Source organism: Coregonus clupeaformis, chromosome 26, assembly GCF_020615455.1.
Source record: "Coregonus clupeaformis isolate EN_2021a chromosome 26, ASM2061545v1, whole genome shotgun sequence".
Lineage (NCBI taxonomy): Eukaryota > Metazoa > Chordata > Actinopteri > Salmoniformes > Salmonidae > Coregonus > Coregonus clupeaformis.
In genome coordinates, this window is record NC_059217.1 from 42,352,047 (window position 1) to 42,375,894 (window position 23,848).

At 41.9% G+C, this 23,848-nt stretch overlaps 2 protein-coding genes across 6 annotated transcripts in view; both read right to left on the reverse strand.

The window, feature by feature from the left end:
* Positions 1-246: 246 nt before the first annotated feature.
* On the reverse strand, positions 247-13,831 carry LOC121540353 (peptidyl-prolyl cis-trans isomerase FKBP8). 3 transcript variants are annotated; one of them, XM_041849168.2, is made up of 9 exons: positions 13,587-13,831; positions 6,171-6,432; positions 4,297-4,466; positions 4,002-4,090; positions 3,432-3,652; positions 3,154-3,326; positions 2,980-3,057; positions 1,182-1,322; positions 247-1,027 (listed from the first exon to the last, which is right to left on the reverse strand). In XM_041849168.2, exons 2-9 carry the CDS (start codon positions 6,418-6,420, stop codon positions 941-943), a joined length of 1,209 nt encoding a protein of 402 aa, XP_041705102.1. In that variant the 5' UTR covers positions 6,421-6,432; positions 13,587-13,831; the 3' UTR covers positions 247-940. The 3 variants fall into 3 exon arrangements, with proteins under 3 accessions (XP_041705102.1, XP_041705103.1, XP_041705101.1); XM_041849169.2 differs by having other exon boundaries at positions 6,171-6,362; positions 13,587-13,827; XM_041849167.2 differs by having other exon boundaries at positions 6,171-6,420; positions 13,587-13,825.
* Positions 13,832-16,724: 2,893 nt separating this feature from the next.
* LOC121540352 (single-stranded DNA-binding protein 3-like) overlaps positions 16,725-23,848 on the reverse strand; it is a 134,673-nt gene continuing 127,549 nt past the window's right edge. For 2 of the 3 annotated variants that reach the window (XM_041849164.2, XM_041849166.2), the window contains 6 exons: positions 21,006-21,060; positions 19,968-20,038; positions 19,759-19,837; positions 19,201-19,229; positions 18,881-18,982; positions 16,725-18,355 (listed from right to left, as the gene is read on the reverse strand). In XM_041849164.2, the coding sequence (XP_041705098.1) occupies positions 18,194-18,355; positions 18,881-18,982; positions 19,201-19,229; positions 19,759-19,837; positions 19,968-20,038; positions 21,006-21,060 (498 nt within the window). In that variant the 3' untranslated portion in view covers positions 16,725-18,193. Of the gene's footprint in view, positions 18,531-18,880; positions 18,983-19,200; positions 19,230-19,758; positions 19,838-19,967; positions 20,039-21,005; positions 21,061-23,848 lie in introns of all 3 variants that reach the window. The other variant, XM_041849165.1, reaches the window with a different exon arrangement.

Consider the following 23,848-nt stretch of genomic DNA (forward strand, 5'->3'; position numbering starts at 1 on the left):
ATTTGTGACAACAAAATGATAGAAAAGCCAAAAAAATAATCCTCAATATAGAAACACTATTCACATTTAACAGTTGTCAAAAACTACAAAACAATCAAACTGACCAAACCTAAAATTGGTATTAGAAGGTTCACCCTTCAACATTTACATTTAAGTCATTTAGCAGACGCTCTTATCCAGAGCGACTTACAGAAGCAATTAGGGTTAAGTGCCTTGCTCAAGGGCACATCGACAGATTTTTCACCTAGTCGGCTCGGGGATTAGAACCAGCAACCTTTCGGTTACTGACACAACGCTCTTAACCACTAAGCCACCTGCCGCCCAGGTGTGTAGTTTGGTCTCAGAATCATCAACAGTGAGGTACACTCCATTTACTTTTTAGATAATAAAATAAACTATACATTAAAACTTGGGTTTCAAAGGAATGTGACAGTTTTCATTGACCAAGATGGTCTGAGTGTGGATCACAGGGCCAGATAATACAGCATCTAGATTAATCTCATACCCCTCCAACATCGGCACTATCCCAATAAAAGAACAAGAGCAGTTAATATTTTTAAATTGACGGATCATTCCTAGAATTATCATTTCAGAGTGCTCAATCAATCAATTTAGAATCACTACTATAGAGGAGCTCAAGACATCGACAGCAATGAACAATTAGTGTCTGTCAATAAATGGACGTACATACATTTGAAAAGTATTTAGTACGTTTCATTTACAAATATTGATTGTATAGTATTTGTCACATATAATTCTCCTTCTCCCAAGGAGTGACAGAACAGTGTGAGAAACCTATGGACAGTAAAGAGGTGACAGAAAAGCATTTGTCCCCTTTTCTTTTTTTACAGTTCTAAAAGGCACCGCCAGATGTCCAGTTGCTTTTTGTGGGTCCCACTTTGCACGGTGCAGGCAATCACCAGAAAAGTATTGGTCTCATCTAATTTCTGGCAGCTATGACAACTGACAAGGCGACACCTCCAATGGCTACAGCCGTGGCACCGAAGAGCCATTTCCAGCTGACACCCTGTGGACAAAAGACAAGAAATGTAAGGCTTTCTGTTGACACCTGGGATACATCCATTTCTGATCCTCAGCTGATTTTAAATAAAATATTGTGTTAATGCTAATATCAGTTTATTGACATGAGCAGGTGAAGCCTCTTGAGAGGACGATCTCACCCATGACGACTTGGCCTGGTGTTTCTGCATGCCGCCGCTGCCGCTGGCTGGGTTGCCTAGCATCTTCTTGTACATGGCCTGCTCTGCGCCTTTCTGCTCCGAGTGCTTCTTCACCAGCTTGGAGAGTTCTGCGTGGATGGTCTTCCCCAGGAGACAGCAAAGTGTGATAATAAACTGCAGGCGTACTACTACTACTCCCCTTTCCCACGCTCACATAGCATGTGTATATCATACACATTCACTCATAATAACAACACTTTCCCAATGGCTAGCGGAATTATTTGTACACCATTTTTATTTTATATTTTTATTTTTTACCTTTATTTAACTAGGCAAGTCAGTTAAGAACAAATTCTTATTTACAATGACTGCCTACACCGGCCAAACCCGGACGACGCCGGGCCAATTGTGCGCCGCCCTATGGGACTCCCAATCACGGCCGGTTGTGATACAGCCTGGAATCGAACCAGGGGGTCTGTAGTGACGCCTCAAGCACTGAGATGCAGTGCCTTAGACCGCTGCGCCACTCGGGAGCCCATAATAGTGTTCTGGTAACTGCAGGTGGCTTGATTATTGGTGATTGATGCTACTGTGAATTTCATATGCTTGCTTATAAATAAATACAACTTTATATAAAGTATCTGACTCATTCCTCTGAAGGGTTGGTAAGTGGGCAATTTAGGAAATTTTCACAGTTGGTCAAAATGTCATACAGCCTCCGAGGAGCCACTTACTGGCACTGTGTTACTGTGTTGTGGACCGAGGAAGGTAGAGACTTTGGGTAAGTCTCTGCTCTTAGTCCCCTTTTCCACTGCTGCTAAGATTAAATGGGTGCTTGAAAGTATTACGTTTCTACAGGACCCCCTTGGCATTCCCATGTAGCAATACTTCTGATCTTGTACACACCAGTAATGTTTGAGGACAGAAATTACATAACTGCTGCCGTTCTTGTCATCTTTCCCCATTTTACTACAAAATGTAATTTGAGAAAAAAGCAAATTGTGTTAATTAAATGTATTCAGACAAGAAAACAATAACATCCATCAAAAATAAGATGTAGGGAGTGGACCACAATTCTAGCATCTAAATATGCAAGCTTTTAATCTAGACCCTTGAGATTTTGTCTGTAATGGTTTATTGCTCCTAATCTTAAACACTTCAGCAAAAACACCACCACAAACATGCCCAGGCAGCTACATTTAAGAGATTATATAACCAACTCTTGTCAGTGGTGCACTCTGCAGCCCAGTTCAGAGGGCAAGAGCTTGCCTAATGCTAATGTAAGATATCATATATGAACCACTGAAAATTCTTAAACCGCCCACAAAACACACTTGTGCACTACATTAGAGCCTGAGAAACAAAACACACTGTATGGGACATTAATAAAAGACAGTCAGCGAGAGCACGATTTCACAGGTTGGTGGGCGGGACCAAAAAAAACATGCGGCAGGATTGGGGAGAGTTGGGCATGAGTGGTAAGTATTAACATGAAGCTGGTCCAACAAGCCCACACGCTGTAGTGCGCTCTGTCAGATTGCCCTGTTCAGGGAGCCTCATGTCTAAGCAATGCCTTGGATATCACCTGGGCACAGAGGAACCAACCTATTTACAGCAACAACACAAACTCAGATCCACCTAAATGAGTATGCAGCACCTGGTTTAACTCGTCATCAATTAGAGAATGTGGCACCACCTGGTGGATGTAAGTGAAAACTGCAACAACATGTGGACCTGAGAATTTGTTTACGTTCTACAGCTTTCTAAATAATGTTTTTGTGAAGGTGGAAGGCAGTACCTTGTTACTTGGTTCCAACTTCAGGGCCCTCTTCAAAATCTTTATAGCTTCAGCATATTCCCCTTGCAAGGCCAATACCTAGAGACACAGATGTAGTCCACGGTGATGCTTTCAGAGATGGACATTCATACTCACAATTATACATACACAACTCACCAGTTGTGTGAGACCTACCTTGCCTTTGCGGAATAAGGCTTTGATGTTGTCTGGCTGGTGGGCCAGTACTGAAACGCAGGACCGTAGTGCTGCTTCATAGTGATCCAACTTGAGCTGGGCAGCAGCCATGTTGTTTAGACACTTCATCTTCACGTCCATCAGCTCCTCCTCCTCCTCCGGGCTAATGTCCACTGAAACGACAGTCACACACAGCATCAGTAGGCTACAGGGAGTCTTGAGCCCCATCCAAAAACAGTGCTTTCGCAAAAAACACACAAATCTGTCACCACTGTCACCTTTAGAGCTGGACTCAGTGACCTGCAGGGCGAAGCCGTAAGAGTTAACAGCGAAGGCATAGTCCCCTCTCTGGTAGTAGACATTGCCCCTCTCCCTCTTCTGCCCAGCCAGGGCGATCCTCTCCTGGGGGGACAGGAGCTCAAGGTCGGGGGCCTCAGTGGCATCCAGCAGCTGGACCTCCAGGGCCAACTCAGCACTGGGAGGCACCTCAGGTGCAAGACTTCCAGTGGTAAAGGCCAGGGCAGGGAGCACACAAGCAGAGAGCAAAGTCAGGACGTGTCCTATAAGCATTGAGCTCTAGATAAGACAGCACCATTTCACTCAATGCTCTTTCTGAGAATGGAAGAGTGCTGAGGCATTTTGCTTTACTCCCATTAAGAGGTGCAGCTACAAAGAATCATATCAGGCACAAGTTCATGATATCTACTCTGACGTCACGAAGGATAGGGAGCACTTCAGAGTTATCTTTATAGGAAATTACAATCTCAGAATAGATGGCTTGTTTGGGTAGCAACAAGACATGTCAGTGAAACCACAAAGAACCAGCAAGATTAAGAAACCCTCCATACCTCCCCAGGGCACCATATGCATATTTAGCATCGGCTTGGACGAGGGCCTTCTCCCCCATTTCCATGAGCTGCACTGTGAGATCCAGAGCCTGCGAGAGCACAGCAGAGTTAAAGCCTGATTACTACACTTCTCATTATCTTAGTTTGGATGCATTGCTTGTGAATATAAAATCGACACTGAACTTAAAATACACATTTCATCCATTTACATTTCTGGGATCAACTAACATCACTACCTTGTATGGAATCCGACAGATCGGATTTGCTTTCACTTAAAATACTGAGTAGAATGTACCTGGATGACATCACCATCTCCCAGAGTGAAAGAGAGCTCAGGTTGCTCTTCTATAAGAGTCCCATCAGCCAGTGAAGTCTTCAGGTGAATCACGACATTCTGGCCTTTCGTGGGCCTGCTGTCTGGCCCATTCCCTGCCTGCAGGACTTTCTTCTTTAGCTGGCCATTACCTGCAAATAGATACAGTCAGGCCATAAATATTTGGACATTGACCAAGTTATTATTATTTTAGCTGTCTACCACAGCATATTGGAGTTGAAATTAAATAATGAATAAGACTTTCAGCTTTAATTTGAGGGTATTTACATCCAAATCGGGTGAACGGTGTAGGAATTACAGCACTTTTTATGTGTGCCCCCCCACCTGTACGCTCTTGTTGGCTGGCCCTCACTACATATTCGTCGCCAAACACACTAGTTCCAGGTCATCTATAAATCTCTGCTAGGCAAATCCCCGCCTTATCTTAGCTCACTGGTCACCATAGCAACACCCACCCGTAGTCTGCGCTCCAGCAGGTATATCTCACTGGTCATCCCCAAAGCCAACACCTCCTTTGGCCGCCATTCCTTCCAGTTCTCTGCTGCCAATGACTGGAACGAACTGCAAAAATCTCTGAAGCTGGAGACTCTTATCTCCCTCACTATCTTTAAGCATCAGTTGTCAGAGCACCTTACTGATCACTGCACCTGTACACAGCCCATTTGTAATTAGCCCACCCAACTACCTCATCTCCATATTGTTATTTATTTTGCTAATTTGCACCCCAGTATCTCTATTTGCACATCATCTTTTGCATCATCTATCATTCCAGTGTTAATACGAAATTGTAACTATTTTGCACTATGGCCTATTTATTGCCTTACCTCCATAATTTACTACATTTGCACACACTGTATATATTTTTTCTGTTGTAATTTTTGACTATGTTTTGTTTACCCCATATGTAACTCTGTGTTGTTGTTTTTACCGCACTGCTTTGCTTTATCTTGGCCAGGTCGCAGTTGTAAATGAGAACTTGTTCTCAACTGGCTTACCTGGTTAAATAAAGGTTTAAAAAAAAAAAATTGGTGGAGGTAGTGTTATGGCGCGGGCATGTATGGCTGCCAATGGAACTGGTTCCCTTGTATTTATTGATGATGTGACTGCTGACAAAAGCAGCAGGATGAATTCTGAAGTGTTTAGGGCTATATTATCTGCTCAGATTCAGCCAAATGCTTCAAAACTCATTGAACGGCACTTCACAGTGCTGATGGACAATGACCCGAAGCACACTACGAAAGCAACCCAATACTTTAAGGCAAAGAAGTGGAATGTTCTGCAATGGCCAAGTCAATCACATGACCTGAATCCAATTGAGCATGCATTTCACTTGCTGAAGGTAAAATGCCCCAAGAACAAACAGGAACTGAAGACAGCTGCAGTAAAGGCCTGGCAGAGCGTCACCAGGGAAGAAACCCAGCATCTGGTGATGTCTATGGGTTCCAGACTTCAGGCAGTCATTGACTGCAAAGGATTTGCAACCAAGTATTAAAACTCACAATTTAATTTATGATTGTTAGTTTGTCCAATTACTTTTGAGCCCCTGAAATTGGAGGGCTGTGTATAAAGATTGTTGTAATTCCTACACGGTTCATACAATAATTTTGACAAAACCCTTAAATGAAAGATAAAAGTCTACACTTAAAGCATATCTTGATTGATTCCTTTCAAATCCATTGTGGTGGCGTACAGAGCCAAAATGATGCAAATTGTGTCACTGTCCAAATACTTATGGACCTGACTGTACGTGAGAATATAAGCCAAATGGTGATGACGGTCACCCAGTGATGTTCCTTTCTCTTTGACCTAAAAATAGAAAAAGTGAATTTTGTTACCTAGTATATCCATCCATTCGTCTAGTGGAGCTGAAGGGCCAGTGTCTTGGTCCTCTGCAGGAACCTCTGTTTTAGTCTTCTTCCCACCCCCAGCATCTTCCAAAGGAGGAGGGTCGTCATCAATGTCATCATCATCCAGCATCTCAAAGTCTTCCCCACTGTCCAGCAGCGAGGCTTTCCCTGACTTCTTCCCTGAGAGAACCATTTCCGTGTTATCACCTGCACCCTTCACCTCCTCTTTGTCAGTCATCTGTTGAAATGCCTTCAATGTGATTTCGAAATACAGTTGAGAATAAAACAGGGGTATTTCTGTTAGCAGCATAAATTGTGCCTTTAAAATTAAAGGGGTGTTATTGGCTATACACGCTCTGGCATCATCCCGTGCATATTGTTTAGAAATAATGGGTTGCTGTGGTTTGACCAGATTCATCCATGATTCTGGGTCTGGTAACGTTAGCTACAGTTGAAGTCGGAAGATTACATACACCTTAGCAAATACATTTAAACTCAGTTTTTCACAATTCCTGACATTGAAATCCTAGTAAAAATGCACTGTCTTAGGTCAGTTAGGATCACCACTTTATTTTAAGAATGTGAAATGTCAGAATAATAGTAGAGAGAATTATTTCTTACAGCTTTTATTTCTTTCATCACATTCCCAGTGGGTCAGAAGTTTACATACACTCAATTAGTATTTGGTAGCATTGCCTTTCAAATTGTTTAACTTGGGTCAAACGTTTTGGGTAGCCTTCCACACGCTTCCCACAATAAGTTGGGTGAATTTTGGCCCATTCCTCCTGCCAGAGCTGGTGTAACTGAGTCAGGTTTGTAGGTCTCCTTGCTCGCACACACTTTTTCAGTTCTGCCCACACATTTTCTACAGGATTGAGGTCAGGGCTTTGTGATGGCCACTCCAATACCTTGACTTTGTTGTCCTTAAGCCATTTTGGCACAACTTTGGAAGTATGCTTGGGGTCATTGTCCATCTGGAAGACCCATTTGCGACCAAGCTTCAACTTCCTGACTGATGTCTTGAGATGTTGCTTCAATATATCCACATAATTTTCCTTCCTCATGATGCCATCTATTTTGTGAAGTGCACCAGTCCCTCCTGCAGCAAAGCACCCCCACAGCATGATGCTGCTACCCCCGTGCTTCACAGTTGGGATGGTGTTCTTCGGCTTGCAAGCATCTCCCTTTTTCCTCCACACATAACAATGGTCATTATGGCCAAACAGTTCTATTTTTGTTTCATTAGACCAGAGGACATTTCTACAAAAAGTACAATCTTCGTCCCCATGTGCAGTTGCAAACCGTAGTCTGGCTTTTTTATGGTGGTTTTGGAGCAGTGGCTTCTTCCTTGCTGAGCGGCCTTTCAGGTTATGTCGATATAGGACTCATTTTACTGTGGATATAGATACTTTTGTACCTGTTTCCTCCAGCATCTTCACAAGGTCCCTTTGCTGTCGTTCTGGGATTGATTTGCGACAAAGTACGTTCATCTCTAGGAGACAGAACGCATCTCCTTCCTGAGCGGTATGACGGCTGCGTGGTCCCATGGTGTTTATACTTGCATACTATTGTTTGTACAGATGAACGTGGTACCTTCAGGCGTTTGGAAATTGCTCCCAAGGATGAACCAGACTTGTGGAGGTCTACAATTTATTTCTGAGGTCTTGGCTGATTTCTTTTGATTTTCCCATGATGTCAAGCAAAGAGGCACTGAGTTTGAAGGTAGGCCTTGAAATACATCCACAGGTACACCTCCAATTGACTCAAATGATGTCATCATTTCAGCTTCTAAAGCCATGTCATCATTTTCTGAAATTTTTCAAGCTTTTTAAAGGCACAGTCAACTTAGTGTATGTAAACTTCTGACCCACTGGAATTGTGATACAGTGAATTATAAGTGAAAAAAACTGTGTGTAAACAATTGTTGGAAAAATTATTTGTGTCATGCACAAAGTAGATGTCCTAACCGACTTGCCAAAACTATAGTTTGTTAACAAGAAAGTGGAGTGGTTGAAAAAAGAGTTTTTATGACTCCAACCGAAGTGTATGTAAACTTCCGACTTCAACTGAATGAATATATACACATACATACATACATACAGTGAGGGAAAAAAGTATTTGATCCCCTGCTGATTTTGTACGTTTGCCCACTGACAAAGAAATGATCAGTCTATAATTTTAATGGTAGGTTTATTTGAACAGTGAGAGAATAACAACAACAAAAAACAGAAAGACGCATGTCAAAAATGTTATAAATTGATTTGCATTTTAATGAGGGAAATAAGTATTTGACCCCCTCTCAATCAGAAAGATTTCTGGCTCCCAGGTGTCTTTTATACAGGTAACGAGCTGAGATTAGGAGCACACTCTTAAAGGGAGTGCTCCTAATCTCAGTTTACCTGTATAAATGACACCAGTCCACAGAAGCAATCAATCAATCAGATTCCAAACTCTCCACCATGGCCAAGACCAAAGAGCTCTCCAATGATGTCAGGGACAAGATTGTAGACCTACACAAGGCTGGAATGGGCAAGCAGCTTGGTGAGAAGGTGACAACAGTTGGTGTGATTATTCGCATATGGAAGAAACACAAAATAACTGTCAATCTCCCTCGGCCTGGGGCTCCATGCAAGATCTCACCTTGTGGGGCATCAATGATCATGAGGAAGGTGAGGGATCAGCCCAGAACTACACGGCAGGACCTGGTCAATGACCTGAAGAGAACTGGGACCACAGTCTCAAAGAAAACCATTAGTAACACACTACGCCGTCATGGATTAAAATCCTGCAGCGCACGCAAGGTTCCCCTGCTCAAGCCAGCGCATGTCCAGGCCCGTCTGAAGTTTGCCAATGACCATCTGGATGATCCAGAGGAGGAATGGGAGAAGGTCATGTGGTCTGATGAGACAAAAATAGAGCTTTTTGGTCTAAACTCCACTCGCCGTGTTTGGAGGAAGAAGAAGGATGAGTACAACCCCAAGAACACCATCCCAACCGTGAAGCATGGAGGTGGAAACATCATTCTTTGGGGATGCTTTTCTGCAAAGGGAACAGGACGACTGCACCGTATTGAGGGGAGGATGGATGGGGCCATGTATCGCGAGATCTTGGCCAACAACCTCCTTCCCTCATTAAGAGCATTGAAGATGGGTCGTGGCTGGGTCTTCCAGCATGACAACGACCCGAAACACACAGCCAGGGCAACTAAGGAGTGGCTCCGTAAGAAGCATCTCAAGGTCCTGGAGTGGCCTAGCCAGTCTCCAGACCTGAACCCAATAGAAAATCTTTGGAGGGAGCTGAAAGTCCGTATTGCCCAGCGACAGCCCCGAAACCTGAAGGATCTGGAGAAGGTCTGTATGGAGGAGTGGGCCAAAAGTGTGTGCAAACCTGGTCAAGACTTACAGGAAACGTATGATCTCTGTAATTGCAAACAAAGGTTTCTGTACCAAATATTAAGTTCTGCTTTTCTGATGTATCAAATACTTATGTCATGCAATAAAATGCAAATTAATTACTTAAAAATCATACAATGTGATTTTCTGGATTTTTGTTTTAGATTCCGTCTCTCACAGTTGAAGTGTACCTATGATAAAAAATTACAGACCTCTACATGCTTTGTAAGTAGGAAAACCTGCAAAATCGGCAGTGTATCAAATACTTGTTCTCCCCACTGTACATACATAGATACATACATTATATATATATATTATAAATATATTACATCTTGGCAGCGTTATCAGAAAGCACAACATTGATTTTCAGTGCTACGCAGACGATACACAACTTTACATTTCTGTGTCACCAGAGGATTTTAGCTCCACAGACAAATTATTAGACTGTATTAGTGATTTAAATACTTGGATGGCTCACAACTTCCTCCAGCTAAATCAAGACAAGCCTGAGGTACTTATTGTTGGAGCCAAAGCACAGAGACAGAATCTAGCCACACATTTTAATTAATGGGCAATTAAGATAAACCACCAGGTAAAATACCTCTGTGTTATTTTAGATTCTGAACTAAATTTCAAATACACATTAGGAACGTGACCAAAATAGCTTTTACCACCTGAGGAACACTGCCAAGATGCGGCCGTTTTTCACTCAGGCTGATACAGAGACTCATCCATGCTTTTATTACAAGCAGCCTTGACTACTGTAATGCTCTCCTGTCTGGTCTGCCCAAGAAAGCCATTGGTCAACTGCAAAAGCACACATTACACCGGTTTTAAGGTCTCTGCACTGGCTGCCTGTGAGTTTTAGAATACATTTTAAGATTTTTCTATTGGTTTTAAAACAATCCACGGTTGTGCACCGCAATACATGTCAGACATGTACCCAGTAGGTCACTCAGGTCCTTTGGCACTGGCCTTTTAACTATCCCAAAGCCTAGGACCAAGAGGCATGGAGAGGCAGCCTTTAGTTATTATGCCCCCAGCCTCTGGAATAGCCTGCCAGAGAACCTGAGGGGGGCCGAAACTGTGGACATATTTAAGAGATCTTAAAACATATTTTTAGCTTTTCTTTTCCTTAGGGTGCTTTTTAGTTGTTCAGTTTGTGTCATTATTTTGTGTTTTATCTTATGTTTGTTGTGTTGTCTGGTTCACCCCAGACTTGACTGCCCTTGACCAGAACAAAAACATCCTGTGGCGTACTACATTAGCATCGAACAGCCCCCGCGATATGCAACTTTTCAGGGAAGTCAGGAACCAATATACACAATCAGTTAGGAAAGCAAAGGCTAACTTTTTCAAACAGAAATTTGCATCCTGTAGCACTAACTCCAAAAAGTTTTGGGACACTGTAAAGTCCATGGAGAATAAGAGCACCTCCTCCCAGCTGCCCACTGCACTGAGGCTAGGAAACACTGTCACTACCAATAAATCTACGATAATCGAAAATTTCAACAAGCATTTTGCTACGGCTGGCCATGCTTTCCACCTGGCTACGCCTACCCCGGCCACCAGCTCTGCACCCTCCACTGCAACTTGCCCATGCCCCCCCACTTCTCCTTCACCCAAATTCAGATAGCTGATGTTCTGAAAGAGTTGCAAAATCTGGACCCCTATAAATCAGCTGGGCTAGACAATCTGAACTCTTTCTTTCTAAAATTAGCCGCCGAAATTGTCGCAACCCCTATTACCAGCCTGTTCAACCTCTCTTTCGTATCGTCTGAGATCCCCAGAGATTGGAATGCTACCGCGGTCATCCCCCTCTTCAAAGGGGGTGACACTCTAGATCCAAACTGTTACAGACCTATACCCATCCTGCCCTGCCTTTCGAAAGTATTTGAAAGCCAAGTTAACAAACAGATCACCGACCATTTCGAATCCCACCGTACCTTCTCCGCTATGCAATCTGGTTTCCGAGCTGGTCATGGGTGTACCTCAGCCACGCTCAAGGTCCTAAACGATATAATAACCGCGATCAATAAAAGACAGTACTGTGCAGCCGTCTTCATTGACCTGGCCAAGGCTTTTGACTCTGTCAATCACCGCATTCTTATTGGCAGACTAAATAGCCTTGGTTTCTCAAATGACTGCCTCGCCTGGTTCACCAACTACTTCTCAGAGAGAGTTCAATGTGTCAAATCGGAGGGTCTGTTGTCTGGACCTCTGGCAGTCTCTATGGGGGTGCCACAGGGTTCAATTCTCGGGCCGACTCTATTCTTTGTGTATATCAATGATGTCGCTCTTGCTGCTGGTGACTCTCAGATCCACCTCTACGCAGACAACACCATTTTGTATACATCTGGCCCTTCATTGGACACTGTGTTAACAAACCTCCAAACGAGCTTCAATGCCATACAACACTCCTTCTGTGGCCTCCAACTGCTCTTAAACGCTAGTAAAACTAAATGCATGCTATTCAATCGAACGCTGTTTGCACCCGCCTGCCCGACTAGAATCACTACTCTCGGCGACTCTGACTTAGATTATGTGGACAACTACAAATACCTAGGTGACTGGTTAGACCGTAAACTCTCCTTCCAGACTCAAATTAAGCATCTCCAATCCAAAGTTAAATTTAGAATCGGCTTCCTATTTCGCAACAAAGCCTCCTTCACTCATGCTGCTAAACATGCCCTCGTAAAACTGACTATCCTACCGATCCTTGACTTTTTTTTTTACAAAATAGCTTCCAACACTCTACTCAGCAAATTGGATGTAGCCTATCACAGTGCCATCCGTTTTGTCACCAAAGCCCCATATACTACCCACCATTGTGACCTGTACGCTCTCGTTGGCTGGCCCTCACTACATATTCATCGCCAAACCCACTGGCTCCAGGACATCTATAAATCACTTCTAGGCAAATCCCCGCCTTATCTTAGCTCATTGGTCACCATAGCAACACCCACCCGTAGTATGCGTTCTCACTGGTCATCCCCAAAGCCAACACCTCCTTTGTTCGCCATTCCTTCCAGTTCTCTGCTGCAAATGACTGGAACGAACTGCAAAAATCTCTGAAGCTGGAGACGCTCATCTCCCTCACTATCTTTAAGCATCAGTTGTCAGAGCAGCTTACAATCACTGCACCTGTACACAGCCCATCTGTAATTAGCCCACCCAACTACCTCATCCCCATATTGTTATTTACATTGTTATTTATTTTGCTCATTTGCACCCCAGTATCTCTATTTGCACATCATCTTCTGCACATCTATCACTCCAGTGTTAATACTAAATTATAATTATTTTGCACTATGGCCTATTTATTGCCTTACCTCCATAACTTACTACATTTGCACACACTTTATATAGATTTTCTATTGTGTTATTGACTGTACGTTTTGTTTATTCCATATGTAACTCTGTGTTGTTGTTTTTTTTTACCGCACTGCTTTGCTTTATCTTGGCCAGGTCGCAGTTGTAAATGAGAACTTGTTCTCAACTGGCCTACCTGGTTAAATAAAGGTGAAATAAAAAATACAGTAAAGTAGTAAATATTTCAGATTTTTTTTTAATAGTAAAAAAAATGTTTTCCTGTAAAGCACATTGCGTTACATTCCATGTCTGAAATGTGATGTATAAATAAAGCATGATTTGATTTGATTCTTTGAGAGAAACGTTAGAAAACAGCAAGCTAACTAGCTAGTTAGTTAGTGCGTTAGTTAGCAAGCAATGTAACTAACTAGCACTGTGCATTAGCTATTGGTAACTACTAGCTACAGCTAGCTAGCTTACTTAGCTAACTGTTCAAATTACTTTTTATCATTTTGGTGATAAAAATGTACAGGATTTCAGTGGGTGTTTCGAGAACTTTCTGAAAAGTTTATTGTTGTGAGATTAGCTACAGTACTTAGCCAGCTAGTTTCTATTTTATACAAATTTACTCACTGTAGCTTCGTTCAAATAAACATGAAGAACAAAATGACAGCGGGGAATCAATTATATTGCACGTTACCTTAAAATATGATATGCTTGGTAAACGGACTGAATGCCTGATTGAAGAAGAGTTTGTGATGCTAGTTCAGCTTGATTCTTCTGTCAATTCGATGGCATGCTCTTCCTGTTCACCTTGGGCCTGACAACATCTTTCCTGTATTTCTATTGGCTCATACTCTTTAAGCAATCCCACGATTGGTAAATCCCAATGACAGTCAAACAAATGACCTAACTGTTCAAACCAATAATGTATATAAACCCTGGATTGCAGAGTATGTATTGGCCCTTGAGACGCTTTGAAGCCACCGGTCGGCCATATTGGCACTCCCCAGTAGGAGCAGTCCTGCATAGGAATTAATGTAATTCTACAGTATATCAAATGTTTCAAAGACTAAATTACATGTATTTAAGTATTTGTGTTGTTGTAGTGGGGACAGTAACAGTCATCTCTAAAAATTATACTTAAAATAAAATGTTTTTAGATATTTGTAAATGTTTATGTTTAGCTCACATAATATCATTTAAAAGAATAATCATGGCAAAAACGAATATAGACAAATGTATTTCTGTAGCTTCTAAAATATTTTTACAATGGTGGGGAGTGCCAAGATGGAGGCACAGTGGCTACAACACAGCGCCCCAAATGTAATCTAGTGTATATATAAATCAGTGGTTCAAACATACCTCAGCGCTTCAAACACATTAATGAATTTAATGAATTTATATGGTTGTCAAATGCATTCAAATATGCTCAAACCACACATTTATTTATAATTGAGTAAGTTATTAAGTTCTCAAAGGCTTTGAGATAATGGGATATAAAATACTTTGGGAGATCATACTCTTTATTCAATTTTTTTAGCTGAAGATCAGAGGCGCACAGAAGACTCAAACAATGGGGGGAAATCAAATTACATTTATTATTGATGCAGTCATTTCTTTTTTTGATAAGCAAATCTGTTTTTCTTTCAGTCTAAAGAAACTTTACAATATAAAGAAACATACAAAGGACATCTTTATTACCTACACAAGACACCTAAGTCCCTAAGACAAGATCTGAACTATCCTACCATGAAATACAAAGCAAACCCAAGAGACAGACTGCTTCATATAGAATACTGCCATGTCGTCAGAAAGGACAAATCTTTATATCCCCCCCCCCACAACCATCCCCCAAGTCTTCCTAATGTTACAGTATTATACATCACAATAAGTACAGAGATGGCCAACAATTGTTATACACAGAGGACTGAGAGAGGATCAGTGAGCATCAATCTTTACAACGCTATTTCATCAGGAGTGAATAGCAAGGACACAGTTTTCCCCATAAGCATTACTTTTGATCTTTAAATTTAAAATGAGGTTCTACGTATTTTTTCCTTTTAAAAGTTTGTCTTAAATTGATAAAAACCCTTCATATTAAAAACTGTAATATGTGGTCGCATGTTTTAACGAGACGATGGCCTTTGAGCAGGCAATAACCATTCTTAGAACCAATTTGAGATTATTTCCATTGGCAACAGGGGTCAAGGACAGAGTGAGGACGCTGTAGTTCCAAGAATAAACTGTATCAATGACATCAGACATCCCCTTCACCTCTCCCTGTCCTTACAGCTAAATGAATGGTAGATTGTTTTCACATTTCCTACATGTATACTGACCAGAAACAACAGTGTTTAGGGTGCAGTTACTGCATGTTCACATGTTCAAGTAAATGTACATACATATTTCATTTTTACCACAATTTTGTTTTAGCCAACTTAAATCAAATGTCAAGCACATCGTCTCTTTATTATGAAAACATGGACAGTTCATTTATAATTTACTTTAAGCTGTATTCATTGGTAGTGACTGACATATCAAAACATGTCAATGATATCAAAATGCATTATACAGTATTTACAAAAAGGAAATTAAAGGATAGGAGGGCTCAAGAGTGTGAGGATGGGGCTGTAGGGGGCGGGTGCGGGACAGAGGGCTGTGTGCCAGTCAGTCTGCTAGAGGAACACTGGAGTGAGTCATTCCTCAAGACAACCTACCCAGAAGATGGACCTATTTAGCTCTGAATCTGTTTAGCTCCGAATCCAAGCTACTCCATACCGGATCTTCCAACACTATAGCAAGGTCACTGGCAAAAGACCAATCACAGACAAACAGAGGCCAGAATGATTTTAAATAAGTACAACAATATGTAGCTTGTTGATAAATGACTTTTTGAAATAAACATTATCTCCAAAGAAGCACAACATGTCTGCTAGAGAGTCTAACCAACCCCTTGGATTAATAACCAATTCATATGAAAGCTTCTGAGGAACAGCCTTGGGCAAAGTCATTCCTTAGCTGTGCAGATTCTATGGGCTTAAAAATAATAATCTTAAATACACTTCATAGAAATTCAAAACAATATCAAACAAATAAACTAGAATAAAATACAAATAGTTTGACTGACAGTTCAGTCCAACCAGGTTAGAATTCTCTCGTTTCTCAAAGTATGTATTTGAGGTGAGTAGGTGGACTAAACGTTACTCCATGTTCTGTAGAGCACTCCTTATTCATAGTGGGAGAGTGAGTGAAGCCCCACCGTGTAGGCATTCCAGTCATTTCACACTCCCATCACCAGTGGTGCTACAGCCACCCCAAACCCACAGAGGGAACAGGTGGATGGGGAGCTATGTGGCGTTAAGGCGTCAGCATGCTTCAGTTCGGCTGGCACCTAGCCGAACTCGGCTAGCTAAAGCGAATGAGTGTGCTCGCATACTCCCTTAAAAAAATACCTTTGCGGCAATAGTACTGTTTGTCCATTTTGAGACCCTGTAGCCAGCATACACTTCCTCAAAATAGTTAGAATTAATCTTAAGAAATCTGTCAATAATTTTGACGTTTTTGCAGGGATCATAGTCGTGCAATTTTACATCTAACTAAGATGTTTGGTGCAGTATTTCTCAATGAAAAAATGTGTATGAAAACGAGTCATCACTCGTTGAATGACAACAAAGACTTTATGTATTGTCCCGTGTAGCTCAGTTGGTAGAGCATGGCGTTTGCAACGCCAGGGTTGTGGGTTCGATTCCCACGGGGGGCCAGTATGAAAATGTATGCACTCACTAACTGTAAGTCGCTCTGGATAAGAGCGTCTGCTAAATGACTAAAATGTAATTGAAGAATCCCTACTGTTGACCAATCACCGACGAAGGGGCGTAGACTTCGGTTACGAACTTCGGCTTGCCTCCAGAAAATATGTTGTGTGCAAGAAAAGCACACAACACCGAAGTCCAAAACGAACAAAAATGTCACAACATTTTGTGATAATATATGCACAAACTCAATCGAACTGTTTCGGCTGGGAAGCATGCGGACGCCTTTTGCCCCTCGCTAAACTATGGTTGCATGTGAGAGGGGTCAGACACTGGATCATAAGGATCTGTGAGGTCAACCCTAACTGGAAGGAAGCAGGTAGGGGTTTGTACACCAAAGACATGGAAACCAGTAGCAAGGGGCCTGTATTACGGGATCAGATCAGTAAAATAACATTGAGCCTTGAGTTGGTATGCAGGGTAACAGTGAAATCAATGCAGGAGGAGAAGGATCCACTTTCAGGATTCTCAAGTTGTATATCAAAACAACAAATAAGCACAAGCACAATAGGTTGTATTTACAGGCAAGAGCAAAGCCATAAAAAGAACATAGAGGGTCTAAAAACCCTTTCTCTTTACTGAATAGGAAGGATATAGGTCGCAAGAGAGAAAAATTAATGTTCCAAGCCACCTCAACTGAAAATAGAATTAGGAGCAATTGTCCAAATTACATTCGATCCTCCTTGCACAGTAAACCAACAAGCCTGTAGAACACACATATACACTGACATTACATTTTGGGAGGGGTGCGTGTGACCATACATGTAGATTGACATACTATTGAGTACCAAAAGATAAAGATGTTTCTGAGATCGCCTCCATTTTCATATTCAGAAGTTTTGGGGAACTCAAATGCTAACATGGATGGTATGGATGGATGGGATTCTTAGGAAGGATAATTCTTAGATAAGAGCGATTTCAAACAGCTATCCTTGTATTCCTATCACACCCTGCTTGAGTGTTTACATTTTGGTGCCATGTTTTTCTGGTAGTAAAGTCATTATCTTCTGTTCTTCGCAGAATTTGTGGCCAGAGGTATGCGTAGGGGGTTGAGACAAACAAAACAAACAAGAAACATCAAATACCTAAAATCATGTAAACAGAAGTGTCATTGTGCATTTTTTGAGTGTGTGCTTATTCTGTTGATGTTGTTGAGATACAATGTGCCATTAACAGGAAATCATAACTACAACATTATAGCAATATCAATTATGAAAATTATAACATTATTAATAAAATGCAAACATAATGAAAACTGTTCTTGCCCTAATATATCACCAGTTCAGCTTTTCATTTCAACAAAAGGACACAGGAATTGAATGAGGGTGAGCTTTGACCCTCTCACTCAACTGCTGCATGCAAAAACAACATTTCAATAAAATAAGAATAAAATGTAGAGTAGAGTAGAGTAGAGTGGAGCCACCAGCCTTGATGCTGAAAGGCCTGTTGCTGAGGGGAGTTCCTGCAGACAGCCAGACAGAGTCCCCCATTCTCACTGTCCTGGGCCTGTGAGGAAGCCAGGCAGACAGGGAGAATCACTGAGTTGGCTCTTCCTGTGGCTCTGAGACTGTTTCCTGCCCTGAACCCCCACTTTGCACACACTGGGATGGGTGGCCTTGATGGGAATCCTGCGCTTCAGTGACATCCCGGGGGGCTGCGAAACACAGCATGCCATCCAGGGGGGAGGAGGAGGGAGAGTCAGGGGGAGGGAGAGGGGAGGAGAGGGCAACGCAAGATGCAGCGGGGTGGGAGGGAAAGGGGGAGAGATAAAAGAAATAAAATAAAAAATAAAAAAGAAATCACACACTCATCGTCATGTTGGGTGAATACTGCAAAGAGAAAAGAAGGGAAGGGGGGAAATAGATGAGCCAATGCTATATTACACATATGATGCTACACAATTCAACATGCAAGCAATAAGAAACTCAATGTATAAGTTTGTTATCATGCATAACAAGCAGACTGCTTTACGAGACAGCCAGGTAAGAATTATACATATTTTCTACGTTGACATTATAAAACAAATCTAATTTCGACAAACTAAGGTAAAGCCTGAAGGGAAAGTGTTTAGGATACAGGAATAAAGTCAGCAGTGAGATGAGAATTTCTTCACTGAAGCAAACTGCCTGATGGTTGCGGGTTAGTGAAGAGAAGGACTGTAGCGCTGTAGAGTACTCACACTTTCACTTTGGAATGGGTTTAAAAAGTTGCCAGCCATCTCCCCATCATCCCGCGGAGTTCCCGGAGGGTTGTTCATGACTGCCATGTTGTTGGGAGAATTCTACACCAAGAGGGAAAGACATCTAGATTTAGGCCTCCCCATTCTCATCTGCCATTTCTAGTGACTGGATGTTTCATTAAAAAGTGCCATTATTTAATTTCTGTCTGCTTTGTATCCAAACCAAGTCGTCAGTATTAGAAGTGCCTTCAATAAACTTTAGATGGGTCTGCATTGAAATGAATGCAAGTTTATCTGGTGTGGAGTCTTTAAAGTCTCACCTTTGGCAACCCATCCATGTCACCAGAGCCTGAAAACAACAAGAGAGAGATTGACATGAGAGAAAAGCTCATCAGTATAAAGCTATGCTCAACTGCTCCTCCGGCCGGGGATCACATTCAGCTCTTAACACAGGTCATATGCTTTAATTAAGTTATTTGTTTCAAATACAGATGAGACCCAACTTCATTGGCTTCATTGATCACGTCTCACCTGCCTACAAAATCAATGTGCCTGCTTGCTGCCCATATAATCTGCTTCCACTTCAAATCAATACTATGAAAGGAACGATCCCTATGCTGTCCACAAGGGGGTATAGTCACACTAGTAAAGTGCTATTTCTCACAGAACTCAGCTACCGGATTTCAACAATTCAAGCCGGATGACCACATTACTATTGTACAGTAGTTCTAAATTACTGCCTAATATTTATATAAAAGTTTTAGAAATGTAAATGTTAATGTTTGTCAGAATGGCTTAATAAATTCCAGGTAACAGTTCTACATGCTGCTGACAGATATTATCATATTGATCAGCTGATAGCTGCTATTGAAACTCACCTAGCGATCCGTTCATATGGTGTGGCTCCATGCTTCCCATTCCACCCATTGGGCCATCAGGGCCCGGCCCCATTGTGAACTGTAAAACCCCCCCACAAAAAACAGAGTTACAACTTAATGATCTTTGTCATTATCATATCAAATTGCATAATCATTGCCTCTACCCATTTGAAAACAGGAACCCCATGAAAAACAAAGAGCCTACTTACATTAGGTCTGTTACCACCAGGGCCAATAGGATTCATCATTGTGTAGATGTTTTCACTGGAATTTGTGGAGTCTGGAGAGAAGAAAACAACACTTAGTCCAGCCTACAGTATATTTGAGCAGAACTACACAGTTCTGTATTGCCTTCAGCCACATGAATGGACAGCCTTGAGATTGAACACTACAAAACCACCAAAACATGACAATGATTCACACCTAAACATGCAGGTTATAATTCATCTACCCACATGGAATGTGAAAGCCTAATGTCTCACATTTTTCATATCTCATGTTTCCATGAACATGGGGTTAAATCCTGATGACTACAGAGCCAGTGGAAAGTAAACAGAACCAGCACCTAATGTTACTCTCATTGTGTCTCTATCCTAAATAGAATATGAGAATAGAAGTGACCTTGATCTGACATTGTAGTGTGGTCAGAGTAGGGAGAAAAATAAACAGAAAGAGGTAGGGAGTGTGGGGTTTGTCGCCTGGTTGTGGCCCTGGGTGTAGTATGTGCAGTCGTGACTGGGTGTGTTAGTGTGTGTGTGTGTGTGTGTATGTATGTGGGGATGGGGGATGGGGGATGGTGGTGGTGGTGGTGTGTGTGGGGGGGGTTGTCTTGGCGAATGCAGTGGAAAAACATGTGAGGAGCGCTGTGCACATGTTGCCCAGGCAACGCGTCACAATAGAGGTGTATGTAAATAATAAATAGTGGACGCAAAAAGAAACCTCTCCACATCCCAACAGAAACAGCACATCCACAGGATGTTGGTCCAGAGCAGTTTGTTCTGACTGTACTGTCAACAGGAACAGACTGATGCAGCATTGGTGAGAACAACAGATGATCGCAGCTCAGTAGTCTGCCAAGTTATACACGTCCAGTATGTAGCTATCCACATAACAAGCTAAGACTATTTAAGATAAAAAATCATTAGGTAAACAAAGTCACCAAGTGTGACTGTGACAGCAGAATGGTGAATGAAACAAACAGCTTAAATAGATTGAGGAGTGATATGGAGACAAATAAGTGCGCGTACCTCCTGGGCTAGGCATGATGGGAGTTCCTGGTGGGCCTCCGCCCCCTGGAGGACCCTGGGAGAAAGACGAGAGGAGGAGAGCGAGATTTAGAGAAAATATATTTCCAAAACATCTAGACATACATTGCCTCCAGAAAGTATTCACATCCCTCAACTTTTTCCACATTTTGTGATGTTACAAGGTGGGATTAAAATTGATTTTAATTGTCAAGGATCTACACAAAATACTCTGAAATGTCAAATTTGTAAAAAAGTGTATGAAAAATAAAACCCTAATATATCTTGATTATATACAGCGGGGAAAAAAAGTATTTAGTCAGCCACCAATTGTGCAAGTTCTCCCACTTAAAAAGATGAGAGAGGCCTGTAATCTTCATCATAGGTACACGTCAACTATGACAGACAAATTGAGAAAAATCCAGAAAATCACATTGTAGGATTTTTAATGAATTTATTTGCAAATTATGGTGGAAAATAAGTATTTGGTCAATAACAAAAGTTTCTCAATACTTTGTTATATACCCTTTGTTGGCAATGACACAGGTCAAACGTTTTCTGTAAGTCTTCACAAGGTTTTCACACACTGTTGCTGGTATTTTGGCCCATTCCTCCATGCAGATCTCCTCTAGAGCAGTGATGTTTTGGGGCTGTCGCTGAGCAACACAGACTTTCAACTCCCTCCAAAGATTTTCTATGGGGTTGAGATCTGGAGACTGGCTAGGCCACTCCAGGACCTTGAAATGCTTCTTACGAAGCCACTCCTTCGTTGCCCGGGCGGTGTGTTTGGGATCATTGTCATGCTGAAAGACCCAGCCACGTTTCATCTTCAATGCCCTTGCTGATGGAAGGAGGTTTTCACTCAAAATCTCACGATACATGGCCCCATTCATTCTTTCCTTTACACGGATCAGTCGTCCTGGTCCCTTTGCAGAGAAACAGCCCCAAAGCATGATGTTTCCACCCCCATGCTTCACAGTAGGTATGGTGTTCTTTGGATGCAACTCAGCATTCTTTGTCCTCCAAACACGACGAGTTGAGTTTTTACAAAAAAGTTATATTTTGGTTTCATCTGACCATATGACATTCTCCCAATCCTCTTCTGGATCATCCAAATGCACTCTAGCAAACTTCAGACGGGCCTGGACATGTACTGGCTTAAGCAGGGGGACACGTCTGGCACTGCAGGATTTGAGTCCCTGGCGGCGTAGTGTGTTACTCATGGTAGGCTTTGTTACTTTGGTCCCAGCTCTCTGCAGGTCATTCACTAGGTCCCCCGATGTGGTTCTGGGATTTTTGCTCACTGTTCTTGTGATCATTTTGACCCCACGGGGTGAGATCTTGCATGGAGCCCCAGATCGAGGGAGATTATCAGTGGTCTTGTATGTCTTCCATTTCCTAATAATTGCTCCCACAGTTGATTTCTTCAAACCAAGCTGCTTACCTATTGCAGATTCAGTCTTCCCAGCCTGGTGCAGGTCTACAATTTTGTTTCTGGTGTCCTTTGACAGCTCTTTGGTCTTGGCCATAGTGGAGTTTGGAGTGTGACTGTTTGAGGTTGTGGACAGGTGTCTTTTATACTGATAACAAGTTAAAACCGGTGCCATTAATACAGGTAACGAGTGGAGGACAGAGGAGCCTCTTAAAGAAGAAGCTACAGGTCTGTGAGAGCCAGAAATCTTGCTTGTTTGTAGGTGACCAAATACTTATTTTCCACCATAATTTGCAAATAAATTCATTAAAAATCCTACAATGTGATTTTCTGGATTTCTTTTTCTCAATTTGTCTGTCATAGTTGACGTGTACCTATGATGAAAATTACAGGCCTCTCTCATCTTTTTAAGTGGGAGAACTTGCACAATTAGTGGCTGACTAAATACTTTTTTCCCCCACTGTAAGTACTAAAACCCCCTGAGTTAATACATATTAGAATCACCTTCGACAGCGATTACAGCTGTGAGTCTTTCTGGGTAAGTCACTATGAGCTTTGCACACCTGGATTGTACAATAATTGCACATTATTCTTTTTAAAAATGTTTAACTTTTGTCAAGTTGGTTGTTGATCATTGCTAGACAGCCATTTTCAAGTCTTGCCATAGATTTCCAAGCCGATTTAACTCAAAACTGTAACTAGGCCACTCAGGAACATTCAATGTTGTCTTGGTAAGCAACTCCAGTGTATATTTGGCCTTGTGTTTTAGGTTATTGTCCTGCTGAAAGGTGAATTTGTCTCCCAGTCTCTGTTGGAAAGCAGTCAACCTGGTTTTCCTCTAGGATCTTTCCTGTGCTTAGCTCTATTCAGTTAATTTTTATCCTAAAAAACTCCCTAGTCCTTGTCGATGACAAGCATACCCATAACAAGATGCTGCCACCACCATGCTTGAAAATATGAAGAGTGGTACTCAGTGATGTGTTGGATTTGCCCCAAACATAACGCTTTGCATTCAGGACATAAAGTTAATTTCTTTGCCACATTTATTGCAGTTTTACTTTAATGCCTTATTGCAAACAGGATGCATGTTTTGGTATATTTTTATTCTGTATAGGCTTCCTTCTTTTCACTCTGTCAATTAGGTTAGTATTGTGGAGTAACTACAATGTTGTTGATCCATCCTCAGTTTTCTCCTATCACAGCCATTAAACTCTGTAACTCTGTCCTTCCTCTCCGGCAACTGAGTTAGGAAGGACGCCTGCATCTTTGTAGTGTCTGGGTGTATTGATACACCATCCAAAGCGTAACTAATAACTTCACCATGCTCAAAGGGATATTCCATGTCTGCTTTTCTTTTCTTCTTTTACCCATCTAGCAATATGTACCATTCTTTGCGTGGCATTGGAAAACCTCC

Excerpts from the sequence above, each read along its gene's own strand:
- LOC121540353 (XM_041849168.2), bottom strand. The coding sequence starts at position 6,420 with ATGACTGACAAAGAGGAGGTGAAGGGTGCAGGTGATAACACGGAAATG. Across the intron at positions 3,653-4,001 it reads GCATATGGTGCCCTGGGGAG|TCTTGCACCTGAGGTGCCTC; the intron begins GTATGGAGGGTT and ends TACCACTGGAAG. Across the intron at positions 3,058-3,153 it reads CCTTATTCCGCAAAGGCAAG|GTATTGGCCTTGCAAGGGGA; the intron begins GTAGGTCTCACA and ends CTGTGTCTCTAG.